The 22,651-nt window shown below is 44.4% G+C and overlaps 2 protein-coding genes across 2 annotated transcripts; one reads left to right on the top strand and one right to left on the bottom strand.

Moving 5' to 3' along the window:
- The first annotated feature begins 670 nt into the window (after positions 1-670).
- Positions 671-10,631, top strand: tmem86a (transmembrane protein 86A). Its single transcript, XM_062389755.1, has 3 exons — positions 671-794; positions 4,911-5,175; positions 5,748-10,631. The coding sequence occupies exons 1-3, from the start codon at positions 774-776 to the stop codon at positions 6,173-6,175; spliced, it is 714 nt and encodes a 237-aa protein (XP_062245739.1). The 5' UTR covers positions 671-773; the 3' UTR covers positions 6,176-10,631.
- Positions 9,133-21,947, bottom strand: LOC133955036 (immunoglobulin superfamily member 22-like). Its single transcript, XM_062389675.1, is given in 12 exon segments — positions 9,133-9,227; positions 13,416-13,596; positions 13,598-13,902; positions 13,905-13,988; positions 14,542-14,683; positions 14,861-14,959; positions 15,013-15,110; positions 18,048-18,221; positions 18,474-18,649; positions 18,927-18,991; positions 21,366-21,418; positions 21,782-21,947. Coding segments are annotated over 12 exon segments (1,638 nt in total).
- Between the last annotated feature and the right edge of the window lie 704 nt (positions 21,948-22,651).

Raw genomic sequence — 22,651 nt, forward strand, 5'->3', positions numbered from 1 at the left:
GGGTAGGTGCATTATTCAGCTCACCTTTATTGTGCTTCATTATTCTGGGTGATTACACGATATGTCCTTTTGTAGAGTTTTTTGTTGTTTGTTACACAATGGACTGTTCTGCAGCTGCTGTAGCCCTTTGGCCCAAGAAAAGAATTCCCATGGGGACCATAAAGTATAATTGATTTGATATCCTTTGAGTGTTTCATCTTTTTAAGTGTTTCTAGGGCAGGTACAATATTCAACTCACTTTTATTGTGCGTTATAGTGCACGTATTTTTTATGATTGTGACACAATTAACTTTTTAAATGCTGCTGCTGCTGTAGCACTTTGGCCCAAGACAAGATTCCCCAGTATTATAAAGTTTATTTGATTTGATGTGATTCAATACTAACGCTCGATCGGACCCATTGTTACAGAAGTGATGGTAAAAAAAGTATATCTGCGGCTAAACGTCCCCAACATTCACCATGTCAGTAAGATGTCAATAAAGGCCATCTGCTCCGATATGTAAACAGCAAGCCGGCTCCTCCTATCAGGGCGTCCCTTTGCCCCTCCGTCCCGCCCCTTATCACTGCCACTCTCCGCTCCGATTGGCTTACGGCGGAAGCTCTGCCCTCGCCATTGGCTGCTCTCTCGCAGTCGGCCGTATGTCGCACCGCCCACCGAAGAGAGGACAAAAACAAATCGGCATCCCCGGACACAGCTCGATAAGAAACAGGTGTGGGGGGGGGGACCCGAACCCAGATCAGCATCGGCACCGACTGACAGCACCGACGGAGACATGGTTTCTCCGGTATCCGTGGTGAGTAGGCTAACTGTTAGCTCCCCTATTGTTCCCACACGTTAATTACACAGGAATAAACAGCGGCCGCTAGTTCAGCTTCACGATAACAACACTTCTCCCCTCGTCGGTGGTTGTCTGTTAACGCGTCTGTAACAGCGTGCGCTTTGATTGTGAGTCGCTCACTGAAGCTTGTCAGTGTTTAACTAGCGACGTCATTCATGGGTTTGCACGTCTCACAGGGATTTGCTCATCTTTCAATGAAGAGTAAACAAGACTCGTGTTTTTGAAACCAGGTGTCCTTGTGCACCCCCACCACTGTCTGCCTCCTCTGTGTGTGTGTCAGTGTGTCTTTGTGTCACACTGAGCATCTGTGTGTGTGCCTGTGTGTGCCTTTGTGTGTGCGTGTGTTCAGGGAAACCAACAAAGCAGGAACTTTTTTTTATCCTTATTCTCTTCCCTATGCAGCAGTTTCCTTGACATGTGGTCACGCTGCTCCATGCACGACTCCACACATTTCTAAAACCTGTCATGTGACCACCCTTTCTTCTTTTTTGGTCTGTTTTTTGTTACCCCCTCTTTCCTGCAGCCTCCGGCAACGCATGCGCCAAACACTGGCCCTGCTGCTGCTGCTGCTTGCTGCTGTGCATGGATAGCTTTCTTGTCCCCCCCCCCTTTTTGCAGCATGCACTCTTTTGTGTGGCTCGTGCATTCAGTGCCACTGCAGGAAACTGAGCATTTTAACAAAAGTAAAAATAATATTTATCACAGCATGTGCATGAATAAATCATCCTGCCCTGGCGTCCTCTAACTCTGCCGTGACACTTTACCCCATGTGCAGGGGCCATGAAGGATGGTGTGGTGTAACCTGGCCTGTAGTAAACTCTGATGTGTGGCCCATGTGACTGTGGAAGGGAGACTGTGCGGTGAAAGGCTCACCACACAAACTGGTTGCCTGAGCGATGGCGATGCTGTGCAAGTCCTCTGGTTGTCTAACTTCTTATTAAGGCGTAAAAGAATGTAGAGGGGTAAAAACAACTCCTTTAGAAAAGTGTGTAGTCGGACACACGTCGCTTTCTTTCCAAAGCATAGACATATCCACATATCCACCCGTCATTTGGAATCATTTGTATAGCTGAGGTTCTTTATAATAACTTTTCAGTGGATGCCTCCCCACCCTGTCTCTGTTTGGGTGTAAAATACAATTTGTAAAAGTATATAAAAGTGATGATAACCCCAAAAGAGAGATAAAGATTTCTGATTGCCTATGCATGTTGTTATTAAAGTCTTAGTACAAAGACAGTTTACCAGTTAAAAGATAATCTTTATTCTAATTAGAAAGAAAACACAAATACATCCAAATATTGAAAGCTGGATATGTAAACACAAATGCGTTGGGACAGCCGTCTTGTCACGCTGGGCTGTTCAGGCTCCACGCAGACAAACCAATGAGTCAGTTACAGCAGAGACAATAGCGTCCTGCAAGACCTCTGCAATCTCAGTTAGATATGAGAAAATGAACGGCAAAGCTTGGCCTGAACCTCAGAGAAATAACATCACGTCCACCGTCGACCAGCTTATGAATTCCAGCAGGCAATTACGCCTTCTTGATGGAAAAAGTTGATTAGCTCAAATGGGATAGGGAGCCGTGTGTCAGAGGAGAATAATTACATCAGTGATGATAGGTGATTTGAGAAAAACAGTGCCGACACCAGTGGTTATCTCAATTCAGGTCCTTTATTAAACATGGAACTAAATTGCAGCCCATGGCCCCTAATGATTTCCAGGAAGATTATCTTTTGTATGCTGTGTTGCATAGTTATTTCCTTAGGCTGTTTTATGATTGTCTCTTTCCTGGTAGCCCTAGTTATTGTTTAAATACACGATGTTCACGGAAAACAATGTAAACTGAATCTCCAACGTATGAGTCAGAGACTTACATGAATGGGACCAGCGGTTATGGGAATTTCTAACTTCCTCTTAGAATCTGTCTTCATCATCTGAGCCTTTCACTAAAACCACCTGAGTCTCGCTCTCCAGATCTCAGGCAAAGTGTTGCACCTCACTAACGAATCAATTGTCCTTATCTGTGCAGTGAAAACACAGTTGCACTTTCTTGAATCTGGGCTGCGGAACAGTGTACTGTTGTGTTTTCACGTGTGCTGTTTTCAAGTAGCCACCAGTGAGTGGAAAAAGAGAGTGCTGCCAGGGATGTGTCCTAATGGCACAGCATTTGACCTTAATGGAAATAAACGCCTGAGCCCCCTTGATTTAATCTTTATTTATGTCTCCATTTGTTTTTATAACGACCAGGCAAAGTACATCATGGAGACAAGAGACCATTAGTTCACATTATGTACTTGGCTACAGTGCGACTTGGATCTGAGTTGGTCTTAAATGGAAATGATAGCAACAGAGCAAAAGTATTTTCTAATATTAGACACTAATGGTGGGACTCACTCGTTATTTAAAACTTTGGTAGAAAGCCACAAATATTTGATTAGTATCTGCTTTAAAACATAGAGAAGCAAAGTAACATCTTTATTGTTTTTTAAAACCTGAAAAAAAGCTCTCCGAACGGTTGAGAAATAACATTTAAGGAGTAAAATATTTCAGAATTTGGTCATTAGCGTTTAACAACCCCCAGATCTGATTTTTTCCTTACATTAGTTACTTTTCCAAAGGAGAGAGAAAGAAAAGAAAAAGAAGATATCATACACCCCCTCCCATCCCACCTAGAATCCCAACATCTCTAATCTATAATTAAGAAAAAGAGTCAACCATGCTAGAGTGGAAGTAACGGCATATGAAGTTTCTGCATTCTTCGCCAGTTCTGAGTCATTTCAGAGCTTCATATACTCACATATGATCTTAATATACTGTAGTTCCGGAGTGTAGGTAAAAGTTTGTCTTAGTCGTTGAAAGTGTAATTTAACTCAACTATTAAATCCCAGTTGGCTTGTGAGGTTTTGTGTGAACTTGTGTGTGAAATCTGTATTGTGTCCCTGCTGTGTGTTAGTCCTATCAGGCACAGCATGCAGGGGGGCGGGTCTAAGGTCACACAAACACTGTTCCTGATCCTGTACAGTAATGTTGGCTCGCTATCACATTGAGCAGTTGTGCAATCAAGGCCCCCCCCTCTCCTCTCCTCTCCTTCCAGAGGAGGACAAACCCATATGAACGAGAGTGACCCCTTGTTTTTCTTTCACCTCCTCCTTTGTCTCACTTCTCCCCTCCAGCACATTCTCAATCCTAAGCCCAGCTGTCATCTGAATGGTGTTAACCCCATCTCGCTCACAGACTCCTCCCCCCCCCAAAAAAAACACACACACACACACACCTTCACTTCCCCCTGTTTCATCATGCATGAACTTTTCTGAATATTCCCTATGTTTGCATCTTTATACCTTACTGCAGACTATTTGGGGAGAGGGATGTTGAATGGGCTCAGGAAACTAGTAATATGGTGAATCAAGTAGAACCTCTGCTCTTTTCAACCCTGATCCTGTTGCACCATCCTAGCGCTCATCCGTCTGTCTTTATCATATCCTCCTTTTCTCTCCTCCTGCGGTCTCTGCTCATGGTGAACCCTCACTCACTTCAAGCCTTAAAGGGCGATTCTCAGAACATTAGGTGTGGACTCATTCCAGAGAAAAACTCTTGGGACATCTTTATAACTTTTCTATTTTTGTGTTTTTTTTTATGTGACCCCGTTGGGCCTCATCTGTTTGGGCAGGGAGTAATATGCCTGTTCGCACATCGGGGAGGAAGAAACTTGAGACCTGAGCATGAGATAGAAAAGCATAGGTTACTCGAAGTCAAAGGAGAAGCATGGAGGATTGTTGCATTTCCTTTTCTACTTGCTGCCTCTGCAGAATTTAGCCTCGGCCTCAACGTGACCACACAAAGGAACCCTGAAGACTAATCTAAAATAATGAAGGAAGTACTTGACCCTCGCTGTTATCTTTGAATAAAGCAGGTCCACAAAGTGCTGACTGTTAATGTGTTTTTTTTTTCTTCTTGTGGCACATTTTAATGGCTCCAGAACTTCACGTTGTTCTGACTCATGTGATAAAATAACCTCATTGCAAGTGCTACTGCCTCGGCTGACAATGTCAATATTTAATCTGCCTCCAGGTCAAGAGTGAAGGCCCTAAGCTGGTGCCGTTCTTCAAGGCGACATGCGTGTACTTTGTCCTGTGGCTGCCCACCTCCAGCCCGTCCTGGTTCAGCGCCCTGATCAAATGTCTGCCCATCTTCTGCCTGTGGGTCTTTCTGCTGGCGCACGGCTTCAGCTTCCTAGGGGCTAACTCCAATGCCCGCAAGATCCTGGCCGGCCTCATCTTCTCCGCTCTGGGTGACGCCTTTCTCATCTGGCAGGAGCAGGGCTACTTTGAACACGGTGAGGAGAAACCATACACACACTCGATCTCTTGTTTACCAGTTGTTTGATCGTGTGACTGCTGATGTCTTGGCCCTTTTGGACTTGTTGTTAGATCCCTGTTTTCCCAGGTCCCAGAAATGACTTTGAGTCCAAAGTTTTCATAACCAGTAAAAACACTGGCCCAAAACTACATCACTAGAGCCACGGTATGATCCTGTAATTCCATAGGAATCATGTGAGCTGCTTTAGAAGTGCTGAATTAGAAATACTTAATTGATCCCCGGGGGGGGGGGGGGGGGGGGGGGGGGGGAACTGGGTTTGTAACAGTTGCTTCAACCAAGAATAGAAATATGTACAGACTTAAGATAAATGGAAAAACATAAAAATAGAAGCATGTAGAAGTATGTAGAAGTATGTGTCTGGTTACCACAGACTTGAATGACTTCCCCTGGCGCTCTGTGGTGGTGCAAGTCTGTTGCTCAATGAGCTTCTCTTCGTGCTTTCTGCACAAAGCTTCTTTGTACGATGGGCAGATAGATGGAACACCTCTTTGTATACATATATGTAAATAATAAATGTATGTCTTCTAGGCCTTCTGATGTTTGCCATCACCCACATCCTCTACTCATCTGCCTTCGGGATGAAACCTGTGAACGTGAATGCCGGCCTGGTGATCGGCGCTGTGTCCTCTGTGAGCTACGTGCTGCTGTACCCCTACCTGTCCGGCCCCTTCACCTACCTCGTGGCCGTCTACATCGCCCTGATCGGCTTCATGGGCTGGAGGGCCATCGCCGGCCTGCAGCTGGCCAACGACGTGTGGACCTGGACCAAGCTGTGCGCCTGCCTCGGCGCCGTGCTCTTCATGGTCTCGGACCTCACCATAGCCGTCAACAAGTTCTGCTTCCCCGTGCCGCACTCGCGCGCCATCATCATGGCCACGTATTACGCCGCGCAGATGCTGATATCGCTGTCGGTCGTCGAGTGCCAGGACGTGAAGGTCGCCAGGAAGAGATCGTGAGGTGCCTCGGTCCCTGGCAGCTGATCCCCCTCAAGCCAATGAGTGATCATGGACACATCTCACTGCCGGATCCCCGACCCTCAGCCCTCATCTCAGTGTGGCGCTCCCACATCGCTGTTATCACCACAACTGGTCCACTACAGCTGTCACATGGCTTTCACCCTTCTACTCTTCTAGTATATTAGTGTCCCGCCGTCTTCTTACTAGAAGATTGGGTAGTATAGATTTCAGCCTCTCCCGACAACAGTCCTACCTGCTTTCACATACTCTAGAATCACCGTCTCTCAAAACTAGTTACCACAGAGACAAGTGTAGTTATATTAACCTGCTATATATAGTATTACTTTACTTTTAACTGTTAGGTTTTAAATTTAAGGGGAGCATGTCACTGGGGACCTTCACGCTGTGTGAGAGAGTGATTTTACGTATGTATGTGTGTGTGTGTGTTTATTCATTTGATTAACACTTTTACCTCGCTTTCCACACAGCCCTATCACAACACAATCATCTATCACATGTGGTCCAATAATGCAATTCAACGATCTTATTTTTGTCTTTTGTTTTGATGCCTGAGACCTTGTTAGAAAGGGATTTTATTTTATTTAACCGTCACTGCCTGTGTTCTGTCTCCGAAGTGTTTCCCTGAATTAAGGGTGCTATTCCTAAAGTCTGGCGCATATCCACACCTGTTTTATTATCTGCTTCTATTTCCTTAACGAAAGCCACACTGCCTTAGTTCACCCAATAATTTGTATTGTTCTTTTAGGATGTGCATGAGAAGATTGAGAGAGATTAAATAGGGCCATAAACTAGGGGAAGTTTTTCCTGGAATGCAGCATTCACTGCGTATTGTAGCTTTGGTGCAAGTTGGACGAGGTGGAGGATGTTTGTGGAAGCTCCATTGTCGTAGAGAGAACCCAGTAAACACCACCGTGGCCATAGCTGACCACTGAACGCATTGTACCTGCTTCTCCTCTTAGTGTGAAGTCTTTCAGTTCTTTTGCCCGGGGGCAGTTGTGTCCACACGCCCGACACCTACAGCTCCTGCTGCTTTACCTATTGGCAAAGTTCGCAGGGTTCTCACCGTGGAACGAGTTCAACCGAGCCATGTTGTCATTGGCCCTGGACCATGTTGTTGAGACTGAAAGGAAAGGGCTACATTACAGGCCGGGTCCCTGTTTGTTTATTAAACCTGCGTGTGTGTGTTTCCCAGCGTGCAGTCACTCACTTGGAACCACACACAAACATGAACGTCGCCTCGGGTTCAGCCTGACAGAAAGAAAAATACATTCTTGTCATGTGAGGGAATAGTTATCCCATTATTCCTAATAATTCTGTCTCACTGACAGCCTGGTTTATAATACTTTCTTTCATCTCTCACATATTTCCCCTTTTGTGTATTCATTATTATTTGAAAACTTACCATAACTCTTTCTTCAGACGTCTACATATTGTTTATAATTGTCATGAATGTGTGTGTGTGTGTGTGTGTGTGTGTCTGTAACCTTAGTCTTAGCTGCTCATTGAGCGTCTGTGTGTATTTTACAACCAGTCAAAATCAACTCAAGGCCAGAAATGCTGTGAAGCATCATAGCATCTATGGAGTACACAAACTACTAGATATCATCAGTGTGTTCTCTTCATTGTATTTAAATATTGCTCCCTCTTGACCCTGTCCATCCTATGAGTATATACCACTATCAGATTAATACCAAGTTAATCATATTCCAAGTGCACTGTAGCAATTTAAAGTATTACCTACTAACTCAAAAATGACAAAGTGACAGGATTTGTTAGCTTGAGTCCAAATGGACCTATACACGTTATATATTGTGCTGAATATGAAACACACGTGCACGAAAAAAGGAAGCTGATTTGGTTATTTGTCATTTGGTTCCTATTATTTGGTTTCTTCTGAAGGGTCAACAACCTCAGAAGCTGTTGCTAACACACCCGCATATATATGCACACAAAAACAAAACAAAGATGTAGTTCTTCAGCCACCATGACCGATCTGCAGGCAGATCAGGGCGTTGACAAAACATCAAGTTTATTGTCCCAAGCAACGCTTAGTCTGACGGAGAGAGAGCCAGACGTTGTGGTTGGTCTCATCTGCTGCTTTGCCGCACAGTTCCTCAATCTCCTCTCGGCCTGTCAGCGCCACATTTCTGCTTTGTCAGTCAGAGGTGTTGCATCAGTCCGTCTGTGTGTGACCGCCCGTCTTCTGTTCCGTCTTTTAATTTGTCCTCCTCAGCACTGCCGCCAAGCAATTGTGATAATTATAACTTTATTTGGAAAGCACTTGTCTAAACAAGGTTACAAAGAGCTTCACAAAACTCCATGGCAAAAAAAATGTATGAACTGATTTCAACTAATTCCCAAATTATAGAGAAACCCAACAGTTCCCTCTATGAGCAGCACTTTGAAGAGAAGAACTCTCTCCACTACTGCAGCTCTTGCCAGTTTCTCACCTAATGCACGTCCATCGGCAGAAATGAGATCCGTCAACATTTAGTGCAGGCCTATAAAAACCAGGAGGGGATGAGGAGATTGAGTAGAGCAGTCGGACTATGTGGGCAATTCATGTGAGCATTGCTGTCTTTGTCCTTTGCCTCATAAAGCCCCCCCCCCCCCTCAGAGTTTTGTTCCTGTGGTCCAATGGCCACGAGCCAGAAGAAAGGCTTAACATCGAAGTAATTCTGAGATTATTTTTACACATTGGAAAATCTCCATGTTGTAAAGTCCGCTTGCTGTTCCGAGGGCGCTGGATGATGAGCTCGTTGAGCCAGACGATTATCATTCCGAGGTGGAGGATTTGGCTTTTTAATCTGTTTCTCCTCCATTGTCTTTTCTATTCTTATTTGACTTTGGGCCCAGACGACCGAAGCTGAGGGCCTCAGAGAAAACTGAACTCATTTCCCTGAGTGGATCTGTTAGTGTTAGAGCCCTCGCGTGTATCAGACCAGCTTGTGTCCCGTCTCGTTTGGTGCAGGAGGCTTTGTGTTTTTGCTCTGCCTCTCAGGAAGGAGGTTATTGTTGAGCGATACTGTAGCTGGAATTAGGTGAGGGGGTGAAATTTGACACATTGGGGAAGACTCCCTTTCCATCCGGCCCACGGGCTGCCGTCCTGCCGTCCTGCCCCCCCCCCCCCCCCCCCCCCCCCCACAGATGGCAGGCCGGCAGTAGCATCACTTCACCTCAGCTTGTTAACAGCCCCCGTTGTTCTGAGCTTTGTGCACGCAGACAAAAGGAGACCTGAGAGAGCTGCGGGAGGCCGGCACACTGTGGCCGGAGCAGGAAGTGATGAGCTGGAACCAGTAGTAGAGAGAGCCAGCGGTTTCTCTCGGTCCTCTTAGGAAGTTGGGACTTTTTAATTTGATTTAAAGCAACACTATGTGACTTTTACTGTTATTTTTAACGTTTCCTTGCTGAATATTGGTGATAAACTGTTTTTTTAAAGACTTCAAAGTCGTTTTGACTGATCGACAGTTCAGCATTACGTGTGAACTAGCTGGTCCTGATTCTGACAATTTAAGCGGCGACTATCAGTCACTTCCACACTTCATGCCCAAAGTCACATGAGGGAAACAAAGCCTCTCCACTCTCCCTGTCCCAAATCAGTGAACCATCAAACTAATATTGAAGCTGCTATTTCAAGGTGGAAAAAAGCTCCTTAGTGTTGCTTTAAAGTTTTCTCTCTGTCTTTGTGATCTTCAACTTTAAATCCTTGCTGTTAATGTGCTGTTTCCACTATACTGTAGCTAATGACATCCAAAAACATAGAGCTGTTATGTTTCTACATCTTTCCTATGCATGTCTCATCTGGAGTGATGGACTCGTGCACACTGCACACACAGGCGTTTTTACTACCATGGCTGATAGTCCTCCAACATCAGTATGAGCTCATGAGAAGTGTGTCGAATAATTATCTTCTCTTTGTGATATTACTCTCAATCTTCTGTGAGTGAGGCCAGTCAATCTCTCCCATAAACTATAGCAGCTAGTATGATTGTTAAGTACTGTATTCTTTCAAGTATTCACCCATCTCTCCTTTATTCTGTCTTCAAGAGGTAAAATAGACAAGACATTTAAAAGTGACTCATTAAAGCATGTGAGACTCAGCGTTTTTCTTTAAAAGGCATTAATTGCTGTTTAAGTGTTACAAGAAGAAGTGTTATCATTTTATTTGAAGAAAAAAGGCCCATGTGTTTTTTTTAGCCCGTCACTGTGAGAAAAGCTTTTGATTGAAGTCCCATTAAAATGCATCATTCCAATTCATTTCATGAAAAATAGAAGATTGAATTCTCTGATGTATTTTTCCTTGTCCTCGATTTTCACCCTGTGTTTTTTTCTTCTTTAATGATCATAGAGATAAAATACTCTCTTTGCTGTAGTGAAACTGCTCTGAAAGTGAATATCTATTGGAGAAATAAAAGCAATTTGCAATGCAACTTCAGCATATTGTGCTCCGGTCATTTATTCATTTTTATACCACAGGTAATGTTTTAATCTCTTTTTGTTAGTAAATAGGATTAAGCTAAAACTACTGGACATATTACGGAAGAATGTGGAATGTGAAGAACACAAGACATGTTTCTGTAGATCCAGGGAGTCTTCCCACATTTACCTTCATTTCTAAGATAATACTTGATGGATCTTCACTGAAGCATGTTCAGGGGACTGATATTTATGACTGATCCAATCTATAATGCAATTAAATGGGGTTTCAGTACAATTAAAATCATTTTTTAGATTATTTAATATAGTATCTAATAATGCAGAAGCTTAACATACCCCAGCCACGGCAGAGGTCTGTGCTCACTCTGTACTCTTCTGCTTTGTTTTTGTGGTTTCCCGAGACTAAAACGGTGCCACGGTAAAAATGTCAGCTGATATTTATAGCTGTTTGGTTTTTTTGTGTGTCTGCAGAAGCTGTGAGAGGCAGAAAGAGCTGGAGGACAACAGAGAGCTCTGTTCTGGTAACTGCTGAACTCTATTGTCGGGCCAGAGGTGGAAAATGTGCTTTTGACAGCCTGTGACTCTGTGTGGAAACTCGCTCACTCTGGTACATGTGAAGCCCTCGCTCTTCCCTTCTGTGCTTTTTTCTTATCTCCCATCTAAAAAACACAAACACACACGACACACGCACACTCACACACAAACAAGCACATGCACACCTAGTTTATTCCTGCAGGATCTGTGCCAGTTCTCCCCCAGTGGGTTTCTTTCACTCGCAGCCAGGGTCTCACCATGAGAGAACACCACTCTTTTTGAACTTTCGTCACATGATGCAGCATCTCATATTCAGGCTCCCACTCCACAAACCACTTCCACCTTATTGTGCGTTAGGCGAGCGGAGAGGAGGCGGGAGGTGCCGGTGACGTTGGTTCTGTGCCTGTTGCTGCTTCATAGATTTGAACCTGGCACAGTGACGGTGCCAGTCTGATGGTGGTTCTTTAGAACTGGAGTTTGTGGGAGCCAGCGCAGTGACATCAGGATGGAGAGGGGTTGTGACCTCGCTCTCTGTCTGTTCTGCAGCTCCTCACCGGGCCACACTTAAGCCTCTGGAGAACCAGCAGACCATTCGGAGGCAAAAGTCTGCACAGGAAGCCATCGCACACTGCAGTCTGGAAGTATTAGATCACCTTTTGTTTTGGATTTAGTGAGGTTTAAGTGGACGTTTGGGATCAAAAGTTCTGTTGGTCCTTTTAAAACAAACAGTCTCCCTATTTCTGGAAAAAGTAGCAGGAGAGTGATTCTACACATTGATCGTACACAACTTAGTCCAACTGAGTAAAAAAAAACTTAAACAAGCAAGAACTGAAAATGTCTCCTGTACAGAACTGGCAAACTGTCATTATGGAGAAGTAACAACTGAAGAATCTTCAATATTATATATATATATATATATATATATATATATATATAATCTGCTTTTTAATATCTTTTCCTAAATGAAAATGTGTTTCCAAAGAGAACCCCAGCGCCTGATAACATCTGATCACCTGAACCTCTTGGTTTCAATTCAAGGAGGAAAGAATTGTTCTCTTAATCTTTCTTTGTTTAAGACACATTTAAAGCTGATTATTAATCACTCCCAGTGGACATCTGATAAAAGGACCTCTGATAAAAAATATGACTGATTGGATTCAAGCCCAGCACAATGCGATTATTATGAAGATTCACAAAGTGGCCACGGAGAATCTCAAGAGACATTTAGGTCAAGTTGTGAGGAAACGAAAAGAAAATTAAAATGTCGTCACAGAGAGAAAAGCATCAGTGACTGTGGGAGAAACAACAACTTGACTGTAATGAAGTAAGAAGTCAAAACACCAAACACTTATCTGCCTGTATAGTCGAACACCTTCTACACAAATTCGAGAACAAGTCTGGCCTCTAGTGGACCTTTAATGCAATGTCACAACCCGGGGAATGAGCAGAGGCAAATGATAACAAGAAAACAGCACTTTTTAAGAAAAAATAACCATTTTCTGGAATCCAAGAAAATCCCCCAAAAATGTTGATGTTCAAAAGCTCTTGAATTGTTGTTAGTGCTAACAGTTCAGTGTCTGTAGCCAATCAAAGTGTGTATCATGGCAACAGCAGAAGAGGATTTCTCAGTGAATAGGCTTCACTTTGTTTGCCTGGCTCTCCAGAAGACCCTTGTCATCCTTATCTGGAAGAAACAATGACATCCCTCCCTCCCTTCTTCGCTGAAAATCTACCAATGATCACCAGGTTGCAGGAGCACTTGGTCGTCCCCAGACAGTTGTAGATGGTTTTTCACGACGGGTTGAGTGTGACAATGTATTCTATTATATATGAGTACAACAACAACATGTGGTTATGAATACATAGCTCACCACTGTCTGTTCTATCTACAGTGTCTTTTAAAGTTGTCAGTATTTATTAGCATCTTGCTAATCATGGCTACTTATCATTGCATTCATATATGGGTGTTCACACAGCACTGTAATCACCACTAGGCGTTTATATTTTGCATGTTTTCTTGCTCTTTTTTTCAGCTTTGTCTGGGAAAAATAACATTTAAAAGTAAATTAAACTTTGAAACTTTATTCTAATTTTCTTGGCTGATGATAATTAGGAGGTGAATGACGAGGAGAACAGTGTTGGTGATTTCTCAAGTCTCCCCTCTGGACTCTGAAACTCTCTTTTACACTTATCACTGAATAGGAATGATTTTGATGATGGCATTGATAATGATGGTTATTAATCTCACCTCTGTCTCCAGAGGGTCGCTCGGTGTTGAAGGCTCTGATGCGATACTGGTTCACCCTTCCCTCCTCCACCTTGTCATCGCTGAACACCGTGGTGCTGCTGTCCACTTCTCCAGCTCTGACCCACGACTTCGTCCCTGCCACCCCCTGCTCGATCACAAAGCCGGTCACCTGCCTACCCCCCATTGTCCCGGGGAGCCTTCCACTTCATTCTGACGCACCTTCCTGACAGCTCCAGGAACTCCACTGTCCCTTGAGGGTTTGGGTGGCCTGGAGAATGTGTAAACTTGATGAAATCATTACTTTTCAGTAGTTAGTGTTTAAACAGATATTTTTGGGTGAACTATCCCTTTAATCTGCCAACCCTCCAGCTGAGCAGCAGGGACGTGCTGTCAGCTGTCCTCTCCGTCTTGGTTCTCTCATCCTCCGTGACCTCCACTCCATCTCTGTACCAGGTGACCTTGGGCAGCGGTTGGCCTCTGATGGGCTCTTAATGGGGGCTGTCTGACCGGCCTTCACGGTCACGGGTTGCGCCCCCAACAGGTCCGGCACAGAAGAATCAATCTCTGGAGGGTCTAGGTAACAAGGTTCAAGTCTCACGGGTCATTTTCTATTGATTTATTTGATTCAGTGACAATAGGAAGTAAAACAGATATATCAGCAGATATGTTTTTCAAAATAAAATGGGCAACTATGTCATTATGAAATGTTACTGAGTTACATATTGGGCCAACCAATATATCTGTGATTAATTATGTGTACTCTATACATCTATTGGCAATATCCAAACAAAATGTATTATTATTGTTATTAGTAGTAGTAGCAATCGGGGTGGTAGTGGTATTAGTGGTAGGGGTCATAGTATTAGTAATGGTAGTAGTAGCAGTATAATTAGTTCTTTTGAATCAGTCAGGCTGTGGTTTTAATTCATTTTGGTTATAAGTTTGTTAGCTCCAGTTCAACTCTGGCGACTCCTAGTGGTAGCATCCAAAAAAGACACTGTGTCAAACAGGACCACAAACTTCCCACCACCACGAAAACTGAGCCATTAACATATCCATATTATTTACACCGACACGTTTCTACTCCGCCTGAACACACTCAAATGTCAAAAATCCAAATACTGACCTGCGATGCTGAGCTCAGCCTCACTCTCCCCCCCCTTGGTTCTGAAGGTGTACTTGCCCTTGTGGACGCGAGTCACTCCAGAGAAGAGCAGCTTGTGGACGGCTCCTTGTTTGACCACCTTGACCCCGCTCACCTCTGAAACCTGTCCAAACACAACCCTGGGTGTTATTATGTGTCGACAAAAAAGAGTTCAGATTGTATATTCTCTGAAAAACACCCTTGAAGTTGAGGGGAAGGAACAAAGTCATAGCAATTGACGGAAGAATTTTGCATTTGAAGACTTCATTATTTTCACCCCCCTTCTAATATGACCTTTGACCTCCACTCCGTCCTTCAGCCACACCCCGTCCACCTTCTCCTCATCGAGGACCACACACGGCTCGACGGGGCCCCCCGGTGGCACACTGAGCATCTGACTCTGGTGACACACAAATAAATTAATTAAAACAGCTTGTCCTCCAGCCAGCGGACATGCACGTCCTTGGAGCTCATCTCGCTCTCCAGGTGGGCCTCGCCCCTCTCCTGCACGCGGGCGTTCTTCAGGTGGCTGGAGCACTTGATGGGAATCCCTGGAGAGAGAGGACAAAGGAAAAAAGGGTAAAGAGAAGAGGGTCGTTTGAGGCCTTTAGCTTCCACTCCAAATAAAAACTTAAATCGTGTGCCCACTTGCAGGATTAAGTTGTAGAATCGAAGATCTTCAGTATACAGTTTCTACTTAAAGTATAAAACCTTCACAAGGACACGTGTTATTAACGCAGCCTCAGTGACTATACGTCTGCGTCCCTGCAGCCCCGCAGGAGAGCCACGTGTCATTGTAAAGGGTTTTACATGCCCCAGTCTGTACCTTGGCTGAGTAAACATCTTGTTAGACAGAGCCATAATAAATGAGCTTGTTGTGAGGAGGGATTTGGTTGGATCACTCTCAGCCCGGCACTCGGAGGCAGGGTTTATTATGGGACCCATACGTCTTCATTTGGAAGATAGAGGAGAGATGATGTTGTTTAGCGGCGCTGTGAGAGAACCGAGCCTCTAATCTCACGGGAGAGGCTGTAACTGCTCATCTCCACCAAGTCTGTGACAGAGAGGGGGGGGGGGGGGTTTGTTTCCGGAGAAATGCGACGAGCTCAAATAAAAAAAAAGAAGATGCGGCTGCTCTGGGACAAACAAAACAAAGGACAGCAACACAAAGGCACAAAGCCCATTAGCGGCGCTGAGGCGGTGAGGCCTCCGATGCTGATGGAGAAGTCTCCTATGTCTTGAAGGTGTAGGTCAGACCGTCCTCCTCAAGGACACTTCAAACTTTTCGTCTCTTTTCAATTCCTTTCCTTTCAGCTAGTGGAAACACAAGCACTTGCGAGAAAACTTTTTCTTTTGAACTGTGTTTACCCTGAAATTCATCTTTTCACTGAAGCTTGTCAGTACTTCTTTGACTCAGCAACCCTCTGTAGATGCTGAAAACTCTTAGAAATGTTCCTAGAAATACATTTCTGACAATCCCCTCAGAGAGAGGATGTTATATGATGCAAAACTGAAACAAAGTCCTTCAACATCTCTTTTTGAGTCGGACGCAAACCAGCGCATCCGTCTTCTTGGAGAGAGACGCACCTCAAACACAGCAGTCTGCCGCTCCGTCACTTTCTGGGGTTTGAAGTCGGACATCGATTTCAGAGGTTCATCTGAAAGAAAGACGGGAGAGAAGGAAGGCTTTGTTGTTGTTTTCTCTACTAAGTCATGTAAACACCTCAATAAACAGGATTTCAAAGCCAAATATATCTGTATTCGTGATGTCAGGCAGGACGCACATTAGAGCTTTGATATGATGGTGCTCAGAGATAAACGAGACAGCTCCTCATTCTGTCTGTCTGTGCTCTGTGGATGAAAGAGGAGATGACAAAAGAGACAGAGAACTGACAACAAATGGAGGTGATGCAAGTGTATAAGAAACTCACAGACAAATCTGAGCCCGACCGATTTACCATATGAAACCAATTACACACAAAATATTTGTATCTGCTTTATTCAAGTTTTTTTATATTTGATTATATTTGTGTTTTTGTTTGATTTATATTTCATTATAGTACCCTGTACACCGCCTCCTGGTCCCTGTATGACCGTCAAACAGATAAGTGGTCCAGCTAATGGATAAATGGATGAATGGAAGGATAGATAATCGGGTTGTATATCAACCTGTCAGTTAAGTCCAGGACACCACCTGGCTCAGGTGTAGAGAAATGCAAATGGAGAGGAAGCACATGTACGAGACCAGTGAAAGTGACACAGATAGTAGGTCAATTGCTCATTGAACGCGTCCACCTTTATGAGAACGATGAACTGAACGCAACTCAATGACAAATAAGGAATTTGAACGGTGAACACGTTCATATTGTAGCGTCCTCGCGTATACACAACAGGAAACCTCTCTTTATGTGTAGCTTTATTAAAGTCCAGCGAACACAACACACTTCTTGTTCGTAACTCCGACACTCCGATCATCCACCACTGTATTCTTCACTCCCCTTCCTCATTCACCCTTGAGAATGCGGCCACTTCATTTCTCGGATATACAGCAGGAGCAACACTCGCATCCCCTCTCGGTGGTCCGTCACTTCTTCTTATAAACACACTTTTAACGTATTTTCCCACAATACCCTTGTGCACTACGTCACACACTACAAACTTTCCTTAAAGGGGCAGGCCATACCTGCGACACAGCAGCTCTCGGTCTCATATACAGAGGGCAAGAGAAAGCAGAGACGCAGACTCAGCAACTACATTCGAGATCCGATGCACCTTATTATTATCTGAGGGATTTTTACACACTGTCTGATGAAGATTCCGACAGTGAAGGCAAGGGGTAGTGATGGATAAGGTTTTCTTTAACAAGTTAAGTCTTTAATTCTCAGTTTCCACCTAAAAAATATGAAATGAACTGAACTATGAACTAGTTCAGAATTTAAATGGTGAACTATGAACGTGAACTATTCATGTTTACTTGTAAGAACTGAACTTTGAACTAGTTCATGAGGTGTGAACTTGCACAACACTGTCTCTCTGAGGGACGGGCTGGAGTCCCGTCCTGCACTTGCCCGAGACGTTCAGCCCGACCTGCAGCACCGTGCCCTGAGGGGGGGAGAAGAACTGCTCAATGGGGGGGAAAGGTGAATGGATGGTGTTTATATTTATAGTGCTTTCCACTTAACTTTACATTACAGGACTCATCCACCCAGTTACACACATACTAATGCAGCTAATGACTCAGCCAATTGATGCAATCTTGGGTTGGCATGCAACTCCTGTGCTTTTATAATTGTTATCACTTTCTTTCCTTTCTAAAAATGTATTTGTATTTTTTATTTCCTCTTCTTTTAAATGTCATTTTAACATGTCCTTATGTAACTTCTCCTATACGAATTACATTTTGTTTCTTGTATGAAAGGTGCTGTAGATATCACATTTCTTATCGTTACTTTTATGCCTCCTGGGGATCAAACCACGAACCCTCCAACTTGTGGACAACCCGCTCCCCCTCTTGAGCCCCAGCAGATAATACCGCAGGTAGGACTTCACCAGAAGCCACAGCATCCTGATGTTTGGATCTTTCAGCTCCAGGATGGTGTCGAAGATGGCGTTGGTGTCAGGTTTGGCGGTGACGTCCTCCAGGGGCTTCAACACACGCACCATGTGGTAAAAGATCAAAGGATCAAACATTTTATTTACACATAAACAAACAACAAAAACGACAACATGACACCGCAGAGCATTTCCCATCTTCGCTTGTGTGTTGTTATATGATTTATCTTCGGTGCCGTGCCACTGTTGTGAGATATTTCACCTATTTTTTTTCTACTTTGTTCTAAGCTGCTTTTACATTTCATATCCCTGCCTCATATCGTCGTGTGGTGTGTGAACAGGCTCCCGGTGTGACAGGCCCACCTCCACCTCCACTTTCCTCTTCTTCTCCTTCAGGTTTTGAAGAACGCCTCTGTAGTCGGTGAAGTCGTATTCTGTGCAGATCCGCTCGTAGTCCTTCTTGTCAGCTGCAGCCAGGATCTTTAACATCTCCTCCTCTGTGGGCGGCTTCTTCTTCTCCTGTCTTTTCTTCTCACTGCTACACGAGGAGAACAGATCTCAGATAAGTAATGAGCGTGCATGTGTGTTAACATTAAGTGGGCCTCTATGCATACATGACAGTGTGTATATGTTTATATATATATATATATATGTGTGTGTGTATGTGTGATGAAAGCACTTCCTGTGGATATTTCTGGATGCACGCGAGAAACAGAGAAGGATCTGACGGTGGATCAGATAGCGCTCCATCGCATCTCGACGGCTCTTTGGAAGTGTCATGGTAAGTGTTAGACAACGGGCCGGTGTGTTTCTACCGTTTCTTCAGCGTCTTTTTGAAATCCAACGTTGGATCTGGAAGCAGAGATGGAGAAACTTTCATCTGCGACACACCGGTTGGAAACAGCACGTAAACAACGCGAAAAGCTCCAGAGTAACTGCCAGGACCACAAAGGCTCACACAAACCACCTCACACGAAAGGACTCGACTTACGTTCTGCAACGATGAGGGATGCAGAGTTAATGGCTTCTCAGGGCCAGGTTTTTGATCTGAAGTGGAGGAAACACATCAAATTCAATGTCTGGCTTGATGCTTCCCATAAGACCATTTAAACTTGCCTGTCCACTGTCAGGCCACTTATTCAATCCCAGTGCAGTGCTCGTGTGAAGCAAAGGGAGGCAGTGTCACACTACCACAGCGCCGCATCCCAACAGTCATCCCTCACCGGAGAAGCAGATGGCAAGGGGAGATGCATATGTCAGCACCCACAAGTTAATTGCTTTATAATAGCTATTTAAGCTTCACTGAAGCTCCCCGGCTGGTACAGAGAAAGCGCTAAACCCACTCCAGAGTGGATATAGATAAAAGGATCAGAGAGAGTTTTTTTCAACTTTCTATCTACTTTTCCTCGTGATGCATGGTGAGCTGTCAGAGTCGACAACACAGGGATGTCAGAGTGCCTCCGCTGCCTGTGCTCTCACTGCAGGAGTCTGTCAGGAGCACATTCACCTTCCGGGCCACAAAGGAAACATGGGAAATTAATTTAGATGTGAATGCAGGTGCAGCTGGTTCAATCACACGCTACAGGTTTGGGAACAATGATGACATCTGTGTCGAGATGTGACGGATGCGTTTGTTCGTTTGATAGTTAGCAGCAAGAACTACTCAACTGATTACAATGGAATTCTGTGGAGGGGTGGAGCATTGTTCAAGAGATGTGGAGCGGTGGAGCAGCAAATTCAGGACGTATTTTCTTTTCAATTTCTTTAACATTGTTTTTTCAACTTTTCCATTGATGCATCAGAGAATAATTCATGTTTGTTGATGGAAAACATCAGACGTGTTCAGGGGATTGATATTAATGAATGAGTGCAATCTGGAGACTGTTGAGCCCTGGTGGAGTTATTCACTCTCTAGTTTCCATTAATCGCCTCCTTTTATGATTTATTTATTTATACGTTTATTTAATTTATTGACCAAACAAAACTATTCAAATGCAAACACAGAATCTCAAGACTTGAATGAAAAGGAGCAGAAAGAAAAATAATCTTATTTAACCTGCCAATACTTCACAAACAAATTAATAAACAAGAAAATAATTCAACACAATTACAAATTAATCTTTACTAGTGTTTATTGTCCATTTTTTGTTTTTTCTCAACTCAAGCTTGTGATTAAAGTCCTGGTGCCAAACACATTAGGTTTTGTGTTATTGTTTCCAAAAAGCTGAAACTGTCAGTGACATCCTATGTGAGGAACATTGTGATCTATGTAGTTGTGTTGTCAAACCTTGAGAATGTGCTTATTGTTGATATTGTCCCGTCAGACAGGGGACACCCCCTCTGGCTCGTTCCCAGCTCACACTGGGCCGAGGACCCCCCCCCCCCACGTCACTTTGGCCTTGAACAGGGCACTGTCCCCTGTGAACAACACGGGGACCAATCACACGCAAGCACATCCTGAGAAACATTAACTGAATACCAAGTGTTTTTTTTTATGTAAAGAGATAGCCTTTTAAATCATACTGGAGCAATGAAGATGAATGTTTAATGTTTATCATCAGATCAATCGACTTCTCTCTCTCTCTCTCTCTCTCTCCCTCCCTCTCTTTCTTGCCTTTTTCCTGTTTTCCTTCGGAGACCAGTGAGTTGAAGTTGAGGCCGTGAATACTAATGCGGCGGCTACTCGGCAGCGTTCTTGCAAATTGTGACAGGCTGTCTTCCCCGAGCCTCTTAATCTATAATTCACAGGTAGAGCCGGGGTGAACGGGGCTCGAGGACCTGTAGTTTGTACAGAACAGCCTCTTGTATTCAAAAGCAGGCGCAGCTGGTTTTACCTCTGTGGAGGTCAAGAGCATCACACAAACTCCATTAAAGTGTCTTTGTGCTGTGTGTGTCTGCACAGCGCCTTCACCCTGAGAGGACAAGTTGTTATCTAAAGTTTACACGTAGCAGAAAACTTTTTTTTTTCCTTTTAACTATCCGGTGGAGTTTAGCTTGTGTCATCTGATGTTTCAAGGCAAACGGTGGGGCAGGGATCTAAAATTAGCCGGCTCTCCCTCTCGCAGTCTCAAGGGCTCACAGATGTTTAAACAGATAGCGATGTGAGGGGGATGCGGAATACGTTTTCACTGAGTTTCCGAGGCGAGAGGAAAGGGAGCGGTTTCACCTCAGCCTCTTGGGCAGTGATGGGCCCAAGCTTCTTCTCGGAATCGGGGACAGACTCTCCCTTTGGGATTGTGGGAGGATTTCTGTACCTGGCTGAGGGACTCCGCCTCGGCCGAGGTCCCATGCTGAACCCCTGAGTGCTCTGAGGGGACATGGAGGACGTGGACATCACAAGCATGTGCACACAGGTGAATTACGGCAACAGCAGCCATACATGAAAATGTCACATTACCACTGAGACTTTGAAAGATGGACTATAGTAGTGAATAATGTGGTTAATTAACTTTATTGGCGATGTGCACTTGTCCAGCAGCTTAGAATCAAAGTCTGGCCAAAAAAACCATCAGTTAAAGCTACATTTCTAAATCAATTAATTAATTATATAACTTATGTTATTGTGACTTTAATGATAACTCTCATCTTCCATGTCACTTCTCATAATCAAACAGTTCCATGACAAATCAGGGCAGATGGGGAGTTTATGCTCCTGATGAATAATTCAAACCTTCCATGGTCCTTGACAAACCCTGGGACACTTTTCTCAGCCTGGTGGAGCTTGTGGAGGAGGTGAGATTGGAGGAGGTGGAGGAAGAGGAGGAGGTCATCTGCATCATCTGCTGCTCCATCTGCTCCACTCTGCCCCCAGTGGCCTGGATAAGTGGTGCTGCCATGGTGATGATGATGATTAAGATTAAGATACATTTATTGATCCCAATCACATGCACAGACATGCAAAGGCACACTCATGCAGGTAGGGAAATTTAATCTCTGCTTTTTACCCATCTGGTGCAGGACACACAGAGCAGTGAGCGACCATGTATGGCGCCCGGGGAGCAGATGTTGGGGGAGTAAGGTGCCTTGCTCAGGGGCACTAGACAGGGTTGGGAGAATCCTCTTGGATTTTTGGCCAGATCAATCCAGGTTCGTCTTTTTGTTTTTTCTCGCTGGAGTCGAACCAGAGACGAACCAGAGAAGAACCAGAGACCTTTTCTGCCCATAGTCCAAGTTTCTGCCACTAGTCCACCGCTTCTCCCTCATGCCACCTTGACATGATGATGTCAAGGTGGTGCCAGTGATTGCTGCTGAACATGAACAGAGATGTGGAATGACAGTTCAGAGCGAGCTGCTGACAAAGCTCATTTAACTGCTGCTTGTTGTGTCGAGCAGCTTTGTGTTGTGTTATCTCGCCTGCAGCAGATAAGAGGCACCAGCGGGACTGAGGACAATCCTCACCAGCCTCTCTCTGCACTCTCACACTGATACTGCTAATATCCTGCAGTGTAATCAGATATCGCGAAGGAGGATGCACCAGAGGAGCATGTTACGGACATTGTGTCCTAACTACTTCTCGGTGGTAAGTTAGGTTTTGTGTTTC

The sequence above is a fragment of the Platichthys flesus genome, chromosome 6 (genome assembly GCF_949316205.1).
Source record: "Platichthys flesus chromosome 6, fPlaFle2.1, whole genome shotgun sequence".
Taxonomy (NCBI): Eukaryota; Metazoa; Chordata; class Actinopteri; order Pleuronectiformes; family Pleuronectidae; genus Platichthys; species Platichthys flesus.

Coding starts and splice junctions, on each gene's coding strand:
- tmem86a (XM_062389755.1), top strand. CDS start 774: ATGGTTTCTCCGGTATCCGTG. Junction 795..4,910: donor TGGTTTCTCCGGTATCCGTG/GTGAGTAGGCTA, acceptor ATCTGCCTCCAG/GTCAAGAGTGAAGGCCCTAA. Junction 5,176..5,747: donor GCAGGGCTACTTTGAACACG/GTGAGGAGAAAC, acceptor TATGTCTTCTAG/GCCTTCTGATGTTTGCCATC.